The sequence below is a fragment of the Myotis daubentonii genome, chromosome 7, assembly GCF_963259705.1.
Source record: "Myotis daubentonii chromosome 7, mMyoDau2.1, whole genome shotgun sequence".
Taxonomy (NCBI): Eukaryota; Metazoa; Chordata; class Mammalia; order Chiroptera; family Vespertilionidae; genus Myotis; species Myotis daubentonii.
Genome location: NC_081846.1, coordinates 16,990,479 through 17,008,510, shown reverse-complemented (window position 1 = coordinate 17,008,510; position 18,032 = coordinate 16,990,479). Strand labels below are relative to the sequence as shown.

General features: G+C 35.7%; 1 protein-coding gene across 1 annotated transcript in view; it reads left to right on the top strand.

Moving 5' to 3' along the window:
• ERBB4 (erb-b2 receptor tyrosine kinase 4) overlaps positions 1-18,032 on the top strand; it is a 922,327-nt gene that overhangs the window by 664,821 nt on the left and 239,474 nt on the right. Inside the window, exons 13-15 of the mRNA XM_059703027.1 lie at positions 6,244-6,376; positions 11,411-11,504; positions 14,836-14,990. Coding sequence (XP_059559010.1) covers positions 6,244-6,376; positions 11,411-11,504; positions 14,836-14,990 — 382 coding nt within the window. The remainder of the gene's footprint in view (positions 1-6,243; positions 6,377-11,410; positions 11,505-14,835; positions 14,991-18,032) is intronic.

Here is an 18,032-nt window from a genome sequence, read left to right as displayed (position 1 = left end):
ATGCATGTTTGTTGTTCATAATTTGTATCTTTACCTTCTTCTTCTTCCTCTTCTTAAAGGATACCTTTCAGCATTTCATATAATACTGGTTTGGTGGTGATGAACTCCTTTAGCTTTTCCTTATCTGTGAAGCTCTTTATCTGACCTTCCGTTCTGAATGATAGCTTTGCTGGATAAAGTAATCTTGGTTGTAGGTTCTTGGTATTCATCACTTTGAATATTTCTTGCCATTCCCTTCTGGCCTGCAAAGTTTCTGTTGAGAAATCAGCTGACAGTCGTATGGGTATTCCCTTGTAGGTAACTGAGTTTCTTTCTCTTGCTGCTTTTAAGATTCTCTCTTTGTCTTTTGCTCTTGGCATTTTAATTATGATGTGTCTTGGTGTGGTCCTCTTTGGATTCCTTTTGTTTGGGGTTCTCTGCGCTTCCTAGACCTGTAAGTCTATTTCTTTCACCAGGTGGGGGAAGTTTTCTGTCATTATTTCTTCAAATAGGTTTTCAATATCTTGCTCTCTCTCATCTTCTGGCACCCCTATAATTCTGATGTTGGTACGGTTGAAGCTGTCCCAGAGGCTCCTTACACTATCTTCGTATTTTCGGATTCTTTTTTCATTTTGCTTTTCTGGTTGGGTGTTTTTTGCTTCTTCGCATTTCAAATCTTTGCCTTGATTCTTGCGCTCCTCTGGTCTGCTGTTGGGAGTCTGTATAGTATTCGTTATTTCAGTCTGTGTATGCTTAAATTCTAGTTGGTTCTTTATCATAACATCAAGGGTCTCATTAGATTTCTTGAGGATCTCACTACATTTATCGGCGGCTTCTAGACAGTTCTTAAGAGACCTTAAAAGTGTGGTTCTGAACTCAATATCCTCCATTGACAGTTTTGTCCTGTTTCTTTGTCTCCGCATTTTTTATGCTTTCTTGGTGCACCCCCTAGTGGTCTTTGTGTGCAGTCTTGTTGTAGTTAAGCCTTGATTGTTGTCAGCAATACCGGGGGTGATTTGACCTCCAGGCTAACTGGCTATGAGAGTCCGCTGTGTCTGCAGTGGGAGAGTTTCTGTCGATATTTGATTTTAATAAAGGAGACGGTGATGTGACCATGGAAACAGAGGTTGGAATGATGTATCTACAAGCAGAGGAATGCCAAAGTGGCCTCTAAAAGCTGGAAAAATTAACTCAAAATGGATTAAGGACTTAAATGTAAGACATAAACCATAATACTCCTGAAATAAAACATAGGAGGTAAGCCTCTTGACATTGGTCTTGGCAATGATTTTATGGATACAATACCAAAAACAGAAGCAACAAAGCAAAAATAAACAAGTGGAACTATATCAAACTAAAACCTTTTTCAAAGCAAAAAAAGCAACCAACAAAGTGAATAGGGAACCTACAGATTGGGATAAAATATTTGCAAATTATGTATCTGATAAGGTGTTAATATCCAACGTATATAAGGAACTCATACAACTCAATAACCAAAAACAAAATAAAACAAAACAAACAAACAAATATCAATAAAAATGGGCAGAGGACTTGAATGAACATTTCTCCAAAGAAGACATACAAATGATTAACACAAATGTATGAAAATGTGCTCAACATCTCCAATCACCAGGGAAATTCAAATTGAAACCATGGTGAGATATCACTTAACACCTGTTAGAATGGCTATTTTCAAAAGAGAAGAGTAAAGTGCTGGTGAGGTGTGGGGAAAAGGGCTGTAATTTGGTACAGGAACTATGGAAAACAGTATGGAGGATCCTCAAAAAGTTTTAAATTACTACCATACGACAAAACAATTCCACTTGTTATAGAGTCCTATCAGCTTTGGAAGAGGGAGGGTGAAGGGACAAGAGTGAGAGGTTTTCAAACTACAAAAATAAATAAATAAGTGTGGTTTTTTTTTTTTGTAATAAGTCTCTATATTATTGTTCTTACTATCAAAAGAATACTTGCTTATTACCAAAAGTGTTACAAAATATAGATAAATTAAAAGAAGAACATGAAAAATAACCAGGCTTCACATTAAGTTGACTATTTGTAGGTTCCAAAACCCAATATTATACTATCCTACCTCCTTTCAAAAATAGTCATTTATCCATTTCCCCAAAAAAATAATAAGCAGAAATAAGTAGATCAGGGAGTTGATGGATTATCAGGAAATGGGCAATAACAAAGAGGTACTGATACCTTTATCAACAGCCTGAAGGCAGAATCTTAAACTGTATTTTATGGCCTTAGACAAGTAGGTAAACAAAGAGCGTGAGGCATTGATTATGTTTGCTATACCAACATGAAGGTGATTAATATGAAGAGCCAGAGATTCATAACACTGAGCAACATGATTTTGAATATATTCTACTTGTCTTTATAAGTTGCATTTGTTATGGGTGGTTTTTCCCCCCTCTTCAAGGGTTCCTCTGATAATCATGTTTATTCCATAAGCAAGTATATATGATAATTATATATAAATTCTTATATGTTTCAGACTATGAAATAGTTCATAAATAACTTTAAAATTGCTGAATGTTTATAAAAATGGGTAAATGGGTATTATAACTTTATATCTATTAATATCATTTATCTTTGCTCCTTTTTAACTCTTAAGCTATTATATAGATTTTGTTCTTATACATTTATATTCCATCAGCTCGATTGAATTTTCTTACTTCTTACATCTTCACAAATCTGTGGGAAGTCACTTATACTCCAAGGGAATCAGTGATATGAGAACTATATTAAGATTCCATTTCTACTGACATTTCTTTTGCACGGTAAGAGAACTGAATGAGTCAGAAGGAAAGAACTCTTGCAATTAGTTTAAAATCAATATAGGGGATAAACTGTTAGAATTTCCCAAGTAGAACAACAAGTCATTCAACTTTTGAAAAGAAGTGTCTCCACATAAGAAGATAAAAATAATCATAATATATGTTATTTAAATTTAATACATCTTTAAAAGTGGAGAGTACCTCAATTAAGCAAAGTCTGCAAACTGATGAGTTACCTAAAAAAGGAAAATATATTTGAGAAGAGGGACAATCCTACATACACAGGAAAACACTCTATTTGATCTCTGTTCTTTCAGGTTATTTTTTAAAGTCACCTTTATGTTATTTATAATAATGTTAAAAATTAAAATAAGGTAAAATAGAGTAGAAGGAACTATAATTTTCAATAAAGTTTATGGATGTTTAGAAGCTATGGGCATTTTGGATAAATTCTATATAAAAAGTGTGCCTATATGCAAGAAGCAGGAAACAGCAAGTAATCTTAGTTTGGAGTTTTAGAAATAAATACCAGATGTCTACTCTATCAGGATGAAATAAAAGGGATTATATTTACCGTTCCTCAATGAAACAACCAAAAGATGGACAAAATATACGAAATGACAGTTTGCAAGGGAGTGCATATCAGATAATGAAACAGAGAGAGGAAACGAATGAGGCCAGCCTTGTGATTGTCCTGGCTAACTACCTTGAGAGAACTGTTGAGCCATAGCACAGTCTGGAGAGACCCAGGTAGAATCCCAAAGACTCCTTGAGTTGAGGAGGCGGCACTGATAGCCCAGGGAGGCTCAAGTCTGCAGATAGTGCAGGAGAGAAGAGAGCAGCACAGGGAGGAAAACCACCCTCCTAGAAATAGTAAAGCAAGCTTGTTCGTCAGGAGGAAACAATGCCAGATGAATCTATGATTCTGTACATGGGATTGAGAGCACGGCATGGATACATATATAAAATTACCTTATTATTTAAGTCATGTCCAAAGACAATCTAATGTGTAAAATTGTGAATGTGCAGTGAATAGCATATGGAAAAGTAAAATGTATGACAATAGCTCAAAGGTTAGGAATGGAGAAATGGAAGTATCCTATTTTCAGGTCCTTAGAGTTTGCATGAAGCAGTAAAGTATAACTTCAAAATAGACTGCAGTCACTTACAGAGATATGCTACATTTCTGCTCCTGGGAAGATGAAGTAGATATACTTTTCTCTAGTCCTTTTGCTGAGTACAACTAAAAACAATGAGTATTATCTATATAAAAGAAACATAAGCACTTTTGGAAGGCAGAGAGAAGAAGAAAGACAGGTTTAGCACCTTGAAATCCAAGAAGCACACAGATGTGAGTTCCCTAGATTTTATTGTTGTCTCATATATCCCAGATCTGGAGGTGTAGACATTGGCAACTCAGAAACATGAACAGGTGCAGACCAAAAAAGCCCCCAACAAAAGTCTGTTTTCTCTTCCAAAGGGCCTGGAAAGGCGCAGAGGAACAAGACAAAAAACTTTTATACAATAACTTTTCAGCTGCAGCCAAATGTCACAGAAAAAATCTGCAGCCCCAACTTCACCTCAGCATCTGAAGAGTAGGAGGGTAGGCTTCCCACCTCCGCCAGGCTGCAAAGAAACGCCCCAACTCCCCACTAGTTGGTGTCAGAGAAGGCAGAGAAGGGAGAGGGGACTTTCATCCCCACTGGGCAGTAAAGAGCCCAGGCAGAACTGGGTTTCAACCCCTAATCTGACACGTGTGGCCTTGAGCAGTTTAGCCTCTCTGAACCTCTGCCCATTTGTCAAATGAATAAGCATTCTACTTTGTGTGATAGAATTGAAGATTAGCACCCATATGTGAACAAAAAGTGCCCCACGCCCCTGAAAAAGTATGAACCACTATATCTCTTAAGAATATGGAAGCAAAAATCCTTGACAAAGTAGTAGCAAATAGCACTCAACAGTATGTAAAATTGATATACAGCATAATCAAATGGGGTTTATTCCAGGGATACAAAGCTGATTCAGTATTTTGGAATCATGTTATGTTTCTCTTAGAACCTTCACTAATAATACCATACACACAAACTAACTCAAAATGGATCGTTCAGTGGTTCTCAACATTCTGGCCCTTTAAATACAGCTTCTCATGTTGTGACGCAACCATAAAATTATTTTCGATGTTACTTCATGACTATAATGTTGCTACTGTTATGAATCATAATGTAAATATCTGATATGCATGATGGTCTTAGGTGACCCCTGTGAAAGAGTCGTTCGACCGCCAAAGGGGTCGCGACCCACAGGTTGAGAACCGCTGGTATACATAAATGTAACATCAAAACTCATAAAGATTCTAAAAGAAAACATCAGAGAAAATCTTTATTTCTTCCTGTTAGACAAAGACTTCTTAGATATGATACCCAGAGCACAATTCACAAAAGAACAAATTGATAAATTGGATTTACCAAAGTTAAAAGTTCTTTCTGAAAGACAGTATTAAAGCAGGAAAAGTCAAGGCTAGGGCTTGAGAGAAAATATTTACAGAATTTAATAACAAACTCTCAATATCCATAGTAAGAAAACAACCATTCCAATATAAAATGGACATAAGATTCTTAACACTTCACCAAACAAGATATATGGATATCAAATAAGCACATTATAAGAGTCTCAACATCTTTAATCATTTGGGAAATGCAAACCCAAACACTGAGACTACAGCAGACACCTTTAAACTTGTATCTTATTTCTATTCCTTTCTTCTTTCATTTGCTCTTTAAAAAATATATATATATATATACACACATATATATGTTGTTGTTGTTGTTGATTTCAGAGAGAAAGGGAGAGGGAGAGAGACAAATATCAATGCTGAGAGAAAATCATTGATCAGCTACCTCCTGCACGTCCCCTACTGGGGATAGGGCCTGCAATCCAGGCATGTGCCCTGACCAGGAGTTGAACTGTGACCTCCTGGTTCATGGGTCAACACTCAACCATTGAGCAACACCAGCCATGCTCATTTGCTCCTTTAATATTATTTTTGTTTTATAACAAGTATCATTTGTTATCTTCATGAAGCTGTCCTATGGAATAGAAGGCAAAAGATTGGTGTAATTGTAGAACAAAATGTTGGCTTGAGAAAGATGTGGTTTTTTCCTTACCTTAACTGGAAGGTTAATTTCTATCACACCTTCTTCTCCTTAGAGTTATGATATAGACAACTGACATTTGTTCATTTTTATTAAAAACACAATGTTGCTATACAACCACAGTGACTAAGCTCTGCAATATGGAAGAAGGTGGGAATAGTGTGAATAATGGTGACTAGACAGGCCACCAAAGTGGTCTGCCATAGATCTTTTTCAAACAAACTCCTTCAGAAATAGCTATACTTAGAAAGATTTATATTAAAATTGTAAGTTGTGACACAAGCCTCTGTTTATTTCCTCTTGATTTTGGTGTTTTTTTTCAGCTGCTGAAGGAATGGTGTGTAACCATCTGTGCTCAAGCGATGGCTGTTGGGGACCTGGACCAGACCAGTGCCTGTCCTGCCGTCGCTTCAGCAGGGGCAGGACCTGCATAGACTCTTGTAACCTCTATGATGGGTAAGACATCTTATATGTCACCTTTACCTCTTGACCTTTGAGGTACTGGTTGATTCAGATTGTAAAGTGATAAGAATATTGTAAAATTTTAGTATGGGTATACAGGCCAAGATTTTTAAGGAGAACTTTAGTTGCATAAAGTAGACAACTTATACAATAATTACTTAAAGAGGAAATATTATTATTGGAAATATCAAGTCCAAATATATATTGAATATTATTCACATTTTAAAAACATGTAACAAAATAATTATTAACTAATTATTCAAATTTAAGTAAAATTGAAAAATATATTTCTACTCTCCTTATAAAAAGGATTGTTAGAAGCAATCTTTTCTTTTGTATGTCCCAGTAGTCTTTATTTTTATACTTTCTACTAATGTTCACCTTTAATTATACATAACTTTTATTTATGTTTTCCATTTAGGTTGCATGTCTATTTTATTTTATTTTAGGAATGACACACATTTCTATGTCTCTGACAACTGCTTAGCCTTATAGAAATCTACCTTCATAATTTCTAGTTGAATAGGTTTTTCTAAGTGTCCTGCCACTTTCTAAAGATAACCTAAGCAATAATTTAAATAAACTGTTTTACATTTCTTCTATTACTATAATAAAGCCTAGTATATACCTTGCTGCATGACATCTCACATGCTCATAAAATCCCTTTATCATAACATGCCATTTCATGCATCATAGTTATCCTTCATTAGTGTGATAAGACATTTTTTAGTACTGTCCCTGAGTCAATTTTTTATATTGCTCACAGTGAATACTTTCAACAGTTTTGTAAAATTGCAGTTTTGAATTTATTTATTTAATTTCATCTTCTGCCTCATGAATTGTCCAATTTTTAGCAACTGTTTTCATGATCCCAAATAACATTATAATTTTGTATTTTATAAAAGAAAAATTAAAATGTCTGAAACAGTAATATATTTTTTAGTTTATCTTATTGTTGGAGGTATTACAGTGGTTTCCCTTTTTTCCCCTATTGATCCCCTCTACCCTAAACCTCTCCTAAGTCTACTATTTTGAATCATACTAATAATGATATGTCTCTTCTTTGAAAGATGACCAAATTCAATTCTGTCCATACAATTTAGAGGAAAAAGATTAAAATTAGAAAATTAAGTATAAAAATTTAAAATTAAAATGTAATAGTTTTTCAGGAAAATTTCAGCTTCTTATTTTTGCAAGATACAATCAGCTCATAAAATTGATAATGAACAACAAATTGTGTGCTGTTTGTCTCAGTGAAATGTATTCATGGTTCTTTATTTTTATGAAAGTAATATATTTTCTGTACATAAAGTAGCTCAGATTAAAATATGCTTGTTTGTGGGTGGCAATTGACACCCCTAAAATGAAACTAATAGACTTTAATTCCATTAAGTGAATATTACAGTAAAAGTTTATTGAATATGTATGTGCAGTTCGAAAGAAGTAATGAATTCTAGGATTCATGTTTTTTACAGCAGTATCCTATAATCACTGAGAACTGGTAGAATTAGTACTGGCCAAGCTCATAACACTGTAGGGAGCCCAAGCCAATACTACAACCCAGGGCATCATGTTCATTCTCTTTCCTTTTCAGATGCCATCACTTTTTAAAAAATATTTCATTTTAAAGTTACCGGAAATATGAAATTGATAAATATGTGGATCTATACATCACCCTCTCTCTCAATTGTGCAAAAAAATGAAAACTAAGTAAAGGAAAATTACCAGTTTCCTGAGTAAACAATAATTACCTGATTGTTTTTGAAAACTTACCATTTTCCATGTTATTAAATGAAATGTATTAAAGAAATTTAAAACTTTTAATATATTTTGAAATAGTAATAGGGCCCTAGAAAATCATACTCACAGTATTAATTTGAAAAAATAAATAAAAATAAATAAAAAGAATCTGATGTAATTCTTGTCTGCCCAAACAAGGTTATATTTCCCCATCTCCAGTTTTGTGGGAGTGGATAATTTCTCCCAATATTGCATAGTAGTTAAAACAACATTTGAGGGAAAATGAATTCAAAGCTAACCATCACTTTCTAGTGGAAATGTCCAACCTTGGACAAATAACCTAATCATTGTAAACTCCATTTTCTTATATGGCAATGGGAATAGTAACAGTGCCAACTTCATAAAATAGTTGTGATTATTAACTGAGAAATAGATAATAAAATCTTATTAGTGTTCTGACCATCAAAACTCATTATTTTCTTTCTTTGTCTATTAATATGAGCTGACCAAATGGTCAGGTAGAAAAGTCACCTTAGAAACTGTTAAAAATAAATACAAACACAGTATGGCAATTACCAAAATCTTATTCTTATTTATAAAAGAGGTTTATTCTCATAAAAGAAGAAACCCTAAATAGAGCACTTGAAAATCAGCCAATTGTTGGCTATTAACACTCAAAATTCAAATCATTTGAGTCACTATATTTTGGCAACCCTTAACTACAATGCACAAGCTATCAAAATGAAAGAGAAAGTTAATTGCAATGGAATCTTACATTTTTCTTATCTGGCACGGTGATTAAACACTTCTGAAACTTTAAGAACACGGAAACATCAAAAAGAGTGCCTGTCTAAGCTCTTTGTAGGCATTTTTACATTAATGATCACAACCTCTCATTGAAACATTTTTTTTTCCTTTTTACAGAGGTTACCTAAAAAACTGAAGCTTTGAGAAATTGAGGGATTTAAAGCCTGGAAATATTAGCCTAGATCCTGGGATTTAAATTTGAGAAGGGTGTGACTTCAGAGTATTTGTTATTGATCATAAGATTGGCTAAGATAGCAGACACCAACAAACTGAAAAATGTAGAGCAGAGCATCAAAAACAAGGAATAAATGCTCAGGCTCAGCAGACTGATTTCGTAGGTCAGATTCCAGTGAAAGGGAATCTCTGGCAAGGTGGACCAGAAAGAAAAAGAACAATGATGGAGGCAGTAACAATAGAGAGCAGAGTCATAGAAACTGTAAGAAGTATCTGTTCTGAGAGCAGAAAGGAAGAAAGCCAGAGAAGCCCTACAAATGGAAATGTAGTCCACCGAAGAAAAGGCAGCTAGATGGTCTCTAGTAATTTTTTTGTTTAAATCCTCACCCCAGGATATTTTTTCATTGGTTTGAGAGAGCGTGGGAGAGAGAGGGAAAGGCAGAGAGAAATAGCAATGTGAGAGAAACACGTGGATGGGTTGTCTCCTGACCAGGGCCTAGGCCAAGAGGATCTTGCAGCCGAGGTACATGCCTTGACCAGAATCAAACCCACGACAACTTTGGTCCTCAGGCTGACACTCTATCCACTGAGCCCAACTGGCTAGGGCTGTAGTAATTGTTAATCATATTCAACTCTGTGTGCCAGAAAGGAGATTTTAGAGAAGAGATAGATAAGCATGGCCTATGTTCTAGTATCACAAAAATTATGACCTTTATTTAGTACCATAATCCTTTAGTCACCCCAGAAACCTGTTTGCAAAATAAATAATTTGCTGATGACACAAGCTTTGTTGTAACTGTCATGCACTATCATTAAATAGATAACGCTTCTGACTATCTTTACAGTTTAGGTACTCCTCCCAATAGGAGGCCATTTTTCCCTTTATATTCTGCAGATTTCCTAGTTAAGTATTTTATATCACTCATGTTGATGAAACATGCAAGAAAAAAATCTGTTTCAATTAATTGCAATTTTAAACATGAGAAAATTCATAAAACGTTTAATCCATGGCAAACTAGCACTTTAAAAATGTTAAATCCATGTAATTAAATATTTGCATTTATACATAACTAAGCCATTGATTTATGCTATTCATTTTGAAAACCAAATTTAATTATTTTGCCTTGGAGTAGGTGTCATCTTAATCTATCCAAAAGAAAATAGAGCACATGCTTTCGACTTCTGTCATTTATTAAGGCTTTACAGTAACCAAATGAGATAGTTTACTATGAAAAAAAGGAAATATTTCACTCAAGGGAAAAATAAATTTAAATTTATCACCAAATTAATCCATAATTGCGATATTTGCAATGCTATTAGGTTGGAATGGTAGCTCATAGTACAAAGGCACAAAACAATGCAGTAGCTATAAATATTTAGTCAGGTTTTGTTAATGACATTCTAAATTACCTTTGCCCAGTACCACACCCACTCACACAGTAGTGGGGATAGAATAGTTTAAACATATTGGACATGACTGATAACCAATTATTAAAATGAACATTTTAGAGTAGATATGGATTATCAAACTTATATGGATCCATTTAATATTCAAATAGTCACAATATATAATGGTGTGAGGAGGTATGATCATCATCCCAGGTTTTAATTAGAAAGTTTTAGAATGTTACCATTAAACTATTTTTATTGTATGCCATATAGAATTACTTCAAAAGGAGTTTAAACTGAAAAAAAAAGTTGTGATATTAGATCAATAATCTGAGAAAATAAAATCTACCGTAAAAGGATCTTTTCTCTAATTCTCCATGGCAGATTTTTTAAAAGAAGAAAAGAAATCAAAGCATTTTTTGAAGTTGCACCAAAAATAAATGAAACAGTCTTGGGATTTGAAGGACTAGGATGGAGAACATTCATGCAACTTAGCAACAAGAAAAATACAATAGTCCTTTCAGAGTTTGAAAAAACAAAGTTTCCACCAAGAGCAAAATTTTATAGAGATAGCCTCACTTCAAAAGTTAAAACGGTTCTGCTGTGTCATCAGAAGAGTTATACTTGCTTTATTTTTTGAAATGGCTACAGTATCTCTCACAAGTGAGAGGTTTCCTGAATGAGTCTATCGTTGAACCCAGTGGAGGGCAAGGAGAGCCATCTGGCTGCAGTTTATCTTCCCTCCTAATGGAGAACTTACTCCTTAATGTACAGGGAAATGATTCTGATGCTCCTGGCACAGAGAGAAACAAACTCTAGAATTTACTCTGCCAATAGGACTTTCAGCAGATGTTACTTCATTTGTTAAATTGACAGCTTGTTTGCTTACACCACCTCATGCAGCTGATGTTTTCACAGAGAATTTCGAGAGTTTGCGAACAGCTCCATCTGTGTGGAGTGTGACCCCCAGTGTGAGAAGATGGAAGATGGCATCCTCACATGCCATGGACCGGTAAGCCTGAGGACATCTGTGCTTGTGTTGCCTTATTGAGTTTCATGTATGAGTGTTTGTGTCATGCTGTATTGCTTATCCATTCATTCTATAGGTATTTGTAGCATGTAACGGGGGATCATGTCTGATATTTCACCCTCAAGAGACTTTTAAGTTTGGTAATGGAGGTAAAATATGTAAAAATTCAATTTTTTAAATATTTAAGTCCCAGATTATGTATTAAAAAAGGAGATATGGATTTGACCCTGAAGACTACACAGTGTTAAAAAGAAAACAGAGATGAACAAGTAATTAGCTTGAAGCAAAATAATTGATAAACTAAAATACGTATAAATTAGAGGCCCAGTGCACAAATTCGTGCACCAGTGGGGTCCCTCAGCCTGACCTGCGGGTTCGGGCTGAAACCGGCTCTCCAATATCCCCTGAGGGGTCCTGGGTTGTGAGAGGGCACAGGCCAGGCCGAGGGATGCCACCAGTGCACAATCGGGCCAAGGAAGGACACGGAAGGTTGGCCTGCTGGGAAGGGACCATGGGAGGGCTCCAGGGTGTGTCCAGCCCATTTTGCTCAGTCCCAATTGGCCAGAACTCAGCAGCAAGCTAACCTATCAGTTGGAGTGTCTGCCCCCTGGTGGTCAGTGCATGTCATAGCAAGCAGTTAAGTGGCCTTAGCATATCATTAGCATATTGCACTTTGATGGGTTGAAGAACTAACTCGACTGGACACTTAGCATATTAGGCTTTTATAATATAGGATTGTTATAGGAACATAGTTGAGGGAGAAACTAAATCTGTCTTTGGGATGGGAAGTAGGCCATCAAAGCAGGCCATAGAGAAGTGATGTTTGAGCTATGCTTTGAATAAGAATCTGGAATGCAGAAATATGCAAAGATTTGAAAATGTGCAAGTTGGTGTTGTTTTGAGGTCAACTATAACATTCTGTGTTTAATTATTTAACTATTATGGCATTGTGAAGGTCCATTGAAAGAAGGAGGAAGGCAAATACAAATGAAAGTCTTAAGCAGTGTGATAAATACTATGGCAGAGAGGGAAAGAGAGCTATGTAAATTTTAGGAGAGGGTGTGGTAGAGGGTGTGGGATCAGGAAGGTCTTCATGGGTAAATTGACATATACAGAGTTTGAAATTAGCCTTACAGAGAAAATGATCATTACTTTTCAGTCTTCCCTTTGAGTCCCAACATTCAGGCTTTTTCTTATTAATGAAATTGGTATGTGTTTGTCATTCCGAAGTGTCACATCCATCCATTATTAGACAAATTTCCAGTTCATCTGTGTATTGAGTCATCTCTCAGTAGATGACTTAGGGACCAACATTTGGTTGTAGCCAAGGCCTCAACATTTCTCCATAAGAATTTATTTTAAAATTAAATATTATTAATTTTTCTGCCACGGTGCTCATTCATCACTTAATTAACTTAGAAAAAAAATTGAGCCCTCCAAACTTCCACTAGACCCCAAGAGCCGTACTGGAACTTCATCTAAAGAAGGATGTGGAAAACTTGGAAAAACCAGACCTCTGAGAAAAAGAAGTGGTGTGATTTGGCCTGAAGAACCAGTCTAAAAGACAGTTTAATACTTAATGATCCCTAAGTATGTATGCAAAGGGCATATGCAGCCACTAAGGGTAGTAATGGAAAATATATTTTATCCACAGCATGGGAAATAGAGATTTTGTAAAGAATGTCATGAACAAACACAGGGAAATAAAGTTTCATAATGGGTTATTAAAGATATATTGATATAAGACTTCTTTTAAAACTAACATATTCAGACACCATGAGTCATAGAATAATAAAATCTCTTTTAGAGAGACTGACACTTTGGAAATGCATATTTAGAGTAATCAAGAATTTGCCATCTTCTCTGACCATGTCAGACTGCTAGAGAATTCCATGCTCTTTATATTCCTCATGCTGGCTCCTATGGCATAAATTATTCTAGTAAATAATTAGTTTATTAGTTTATTTAAATCATTCTGTTATTACATGGTGTCCCTGCATCACAGAAGCAGGAAAAGAGAAGGTTGAAGAGTTTAGCATAGTCAGTTCTAGAAATGCCTGCTATTTAATTTCATTGTGCAAAGCAAAATATACCTTACCTCTGGTGAGAAGAGAATTTCAAGATTCCATGTAACTGGAAGTGGAAGAGAATTGGTTACTGGTGAAAAGCAGTTTTGTATCTTACAATTGCTACTTGGGATAAACATTGTCACTGAGAAAAAAATGCATTGTTTCCTTCAGGATGTGGTCTATCTTATAGTCGTCTGTCTAATTTATTGAGTACAGGGGTAGCTTAAAATCAGAGATAAGGAAGAATATTGCCTTCACCTATGTTTTATGTTATTGCATTTTAGTTCATTCACTGAACCTAGGTTCTTAAAAGCTTTAGGAATATAATGATAAAAGAATAAGCGTTAGACATACATATATTTCTTTAAATCTCTTTTTAATTGAAATGAGGTGGAGAAACAGTACATTTCATTTCTATTGAGATTTGCCAAGAAAGAAATTTTATAGTTAATTCAGCTTAGGATATCAGGATTTGTATAATGATAACACAATGAAATAGTTGAGATACTTGAAAACAATAAACACAAAACAATTTGTCTTATTCTAGTGTACTTAAAGTTTAAATGTGAATTTAATTTTAGTTTCATAATTTTTATAACTTTTGATTTACATGGATATTATTTTGCATTACAATTTATAGAAAAATAATTTCTAGTTGACACTGTAGCTGCCTAATTTACTCATAGTAAGTTATATTCTTGTGTTCTGCAAGCAGACATCAGCATGTCTCTTGTCTTGTACAATAAGTCATGCCACTGAGCCTACTTGCACAGTAAATGATTTTGTATAATAGAAGGCATTACGTGCCTAAGTACCCATGAGCAGGTGTTAAAATTGGAAGCATGTGAAGTATTCTTTTCTGGTAGGAAATAAGACGTTTCCAATAGCAAACTCTTCAGTTTGAATACGGGTTAGGTGTCATCGGATAATTTGTTTTTTCCAAAGCTCTAAGTCTCACATCAAAATAGAGATATAGACAGGTGTTTGATTGAACCTCAGCAGTCATGATTTCCTGAATCATGAAAATACTGGTGTTCTGGAAAAGTCCTTGGGAAATGTTGCTGATCGAAAAAGCTACAAGAGCTACATCCCCATTTTTATTACTGGAAATGTTCCCCAATTCCATCGAGGTGTATTGACCGCCCACTCAAGTCTCGGTATCTAAGCCAACTGAATACATTTCAGAGTAAATGGCACCTATTTCTCTTTGTTTATTTTACTTTATTTTGTTTTTCACATTTCAGGGACCTGACAACTGTACAAAGTGCTCCCATTTTAAGGATGGCCCAAACTGTGTGGAAAAATGTCCAGATGGCTTACAGGGGGCAAACAGTTTCATTTTCAAGTATGCCGATCAGGACCGGGAGTGCCACCCCTGCCACCCCAACTGCACGCAGGGGTAAGCATGGGCTGACAGGGACCCCGGCTTGTGTGTATTGCTAATCCAAAGGCCCACGCCCATGCCTGCATCCCGGACACAGGCTACAAAATGTGTAGTGTTCTCATACAAAATTCTATTCATCTTTATATTTAACGTGTTGACTTTAAGAAAAATCCTTTCTAAGAGAATGGTTTAAGGAAGCAAATGCATACCCTTTGAAATATTTCCATTTAACCAGCACTGTTTTATTGACGTCTTCATGAAGCTGGTGTCGGGTGTACTTTGTATGGAGTGTGAAAATTCTTTCAAACTTACAGGAGATTGAAGTTATCAGAAAAGACAAGATAGTAATCATACTTTTAAGATGTGTGCTTAGTAAATCTTCAGCAGAGGTTTTCTGTTTCTGTTTCTTTGTTGTTACAACCAGTTTAAAGTAAGGTTAGCTCTCTCTGGTAAATACTGCCTTGGATTACTCCATCAACAAGATATAAGCAAAAGTAGTAGGGGCAGAAAAAAAAAGGGAACTTAGTAATGTGTGTTTTAATAAAATTACGAGTGCTTTTTTTGAAAATAATTGTGTTACAGGTTAACCTATAACTGAGAAATGTTTGTTTGTTTGTTTGATGTAGGACAATTCAAAGATGGACACACATTTTTCTGTTTTTCAAAAAGATGTCATAAAATAAATAAAAAGTAGATTTATCTTTGATACTGATAATGGTTGAATAACAAAGACATTTTACAGAAAGAAGAAAAGTACTTCACTATAATGGAAATAATGTCAGTTACCTAACAAACCCCAACAACTATTTTTTTTTCAACAAATCTATGCTAGTAAGATATTTTCTTTTTCTTTTCTCCAGAATGTGAATAATTTTAGAGTTGAGAGCAGTTTCACATGCTCTATCTCCTTTCTGTCCATAAAACCTCATCTCTCTTGTGAGTGCCCATACCCATGTGCACACACATGTACAAACGCATCCACTTGTTGAGAATTAGCTTGGTTACATTATTTCTGGCAGGAAAGCATGAGATTCCATAAAGAGATTTTCTACCAGATTAAGGGCTAGCTGTTAGGGGATGTTGGAGAAGTGAAGCAAACAACATTATCTTCTGCCAAGAAAGCATTAATTTGCAGATGCTGCTACCATTTCCTTCAGGTCAAGAAATCAGTTTAAGTCACTCTGTGAAATGGCAGGTCCTCAAAGGTAATGCCATATTGTGCCATTCAAATTCAAATTCAGCTTGGAAGAGCTAATGCCACTCACTGGTTTAGATATAAGCACACAGGGTGAGGGCACTGAAGTAGTCACACAGATACTGTACTTCTAGGAAACTAGAAGGCGTAAACTGCTCCCCTGGTGAGTTTTTGGCACGCGTGGGTTAAGAGTATTTCATGAAGAAACGACTGGTACCGCTGGAGCAGAAGCACCAGCAACTGAAAGGGAAAACTTTGCCGCTAAAATAATCATCCACAAGAGGGTTTTATTGTTTTGCGGCTAAAATTAAACCAGTAAATTATTTAATATAATGTTGATGTCAACAGCTGTTGCCATTCAAAAGGAGGCCTTTTGCTGTTTTTGCGAATCTAATTACAAGGAAGCCATTAGGGAAATGAAAGTGAGATCACAGAGCCCCAGTCTGCGTGTGTCACTGGTGTGTCTTCCCCTCGGCCCCTTTAAATCATGATTATACAATAAAAGAAGACACATATCATGGGGGGAAGTAGAAGGAGAGACAATGAAGATATCAATTTACTACAACAACAAAAGGTGGATGCCAGCCAAAAGGGAGTAGGCAGGTGTAATAGGGAACAAATGTGGCCAGATCATTTGGGAACTCCCAGTAAATGGAAAGATGTCTTTAAATTCACTGCTACAGAATGGTGGGGACACAGAACTTGAATAGAATACTCCCTGGCATCTTCCAAGGTACATGGGCTCTGTAATGAGCGACTGAAGGATTTCTGGTTTTGCTTTTATTTAGTTAAGTGCTGTTTTGTTTGTTTGTTTGTTTGTTTGTTTGTTTTCCTGATAGCCTCCATGTGATCGGGGTTCACTCACTTCATGAAAGTTCTGTGGCCCCAGCCACACAACAGAATTTAGAAATGTGCTTCCTGAGTCCCCTCTGTACAGCACTGCTGGGAAGCCCTGTGCTTTGAGATCTGTCGCTGAAGCAGTGGAGTGCTCTGCGCAGCCCACACAGATCGCAAGGGCAGGGGCATGATGGGACGAGTGACTATTTTTATTCCGAAACACTTGTAATTACTACCCTATGAGGAAGTGTGAGCCCACCAGGCCAGCTCCACTTTGGAAAACAGCGTTTCTTTCATATGCCAATATTGTGTCAGCCAGGTCATTCAAGAACAAAGTTAATGGACGTAGTCTTTCAAATCACTTATATTTTTTTAAGAAGGAAACTTCTTCCTTTGAATACTGTTTAATGATTTTCTGAAAATGAAATTATCTGTTTAATACCTTGAAAGCACATTTACTACTCTAGAAGTGCATTAGATAAATTGGCTCTAATAAGTTCTTTAGATACTTTCTTAAAAGTAGGTGATCCATTTAGCACCTGTCAGGAGATTCTCACTAATATTCCTAGAGAAAAGAAAACAATAATGTTGTCTCTTTTTGTCTTGACTAAAGGACTGTAGTTTAGCAGTCTTTTCTCATTGAACACCTGCCGGGCATCAGATATAGTGAGTGTTAGCCAACTTCAAAAATAGGCAAGACAGCTCTGGACCACTAGGAAGGCACAGTGAATTTTTATTTTCAACAGTTTAAATCTGTCTTTTAGAGACTTTTGCCCACATTTTGTAATGATGAGCAACAATTTAAATCTTAGGGACGATTTTCATATTTGAAATCAGCCAGATAGAAATCTTTAAAGAGGACTTGTAAACTAAATTTACTATGTAATTAAATGACCATAAGGACAGGGATTATTGTTTCCTCACTAGCGCCGCTAGTCCAGGATAAATGTCAATTTAATTTGGTTTTTAGACATGGACTGGGATATTTATGTTTCATAAGGGCATTTTTTAAAAACTTTATTAAA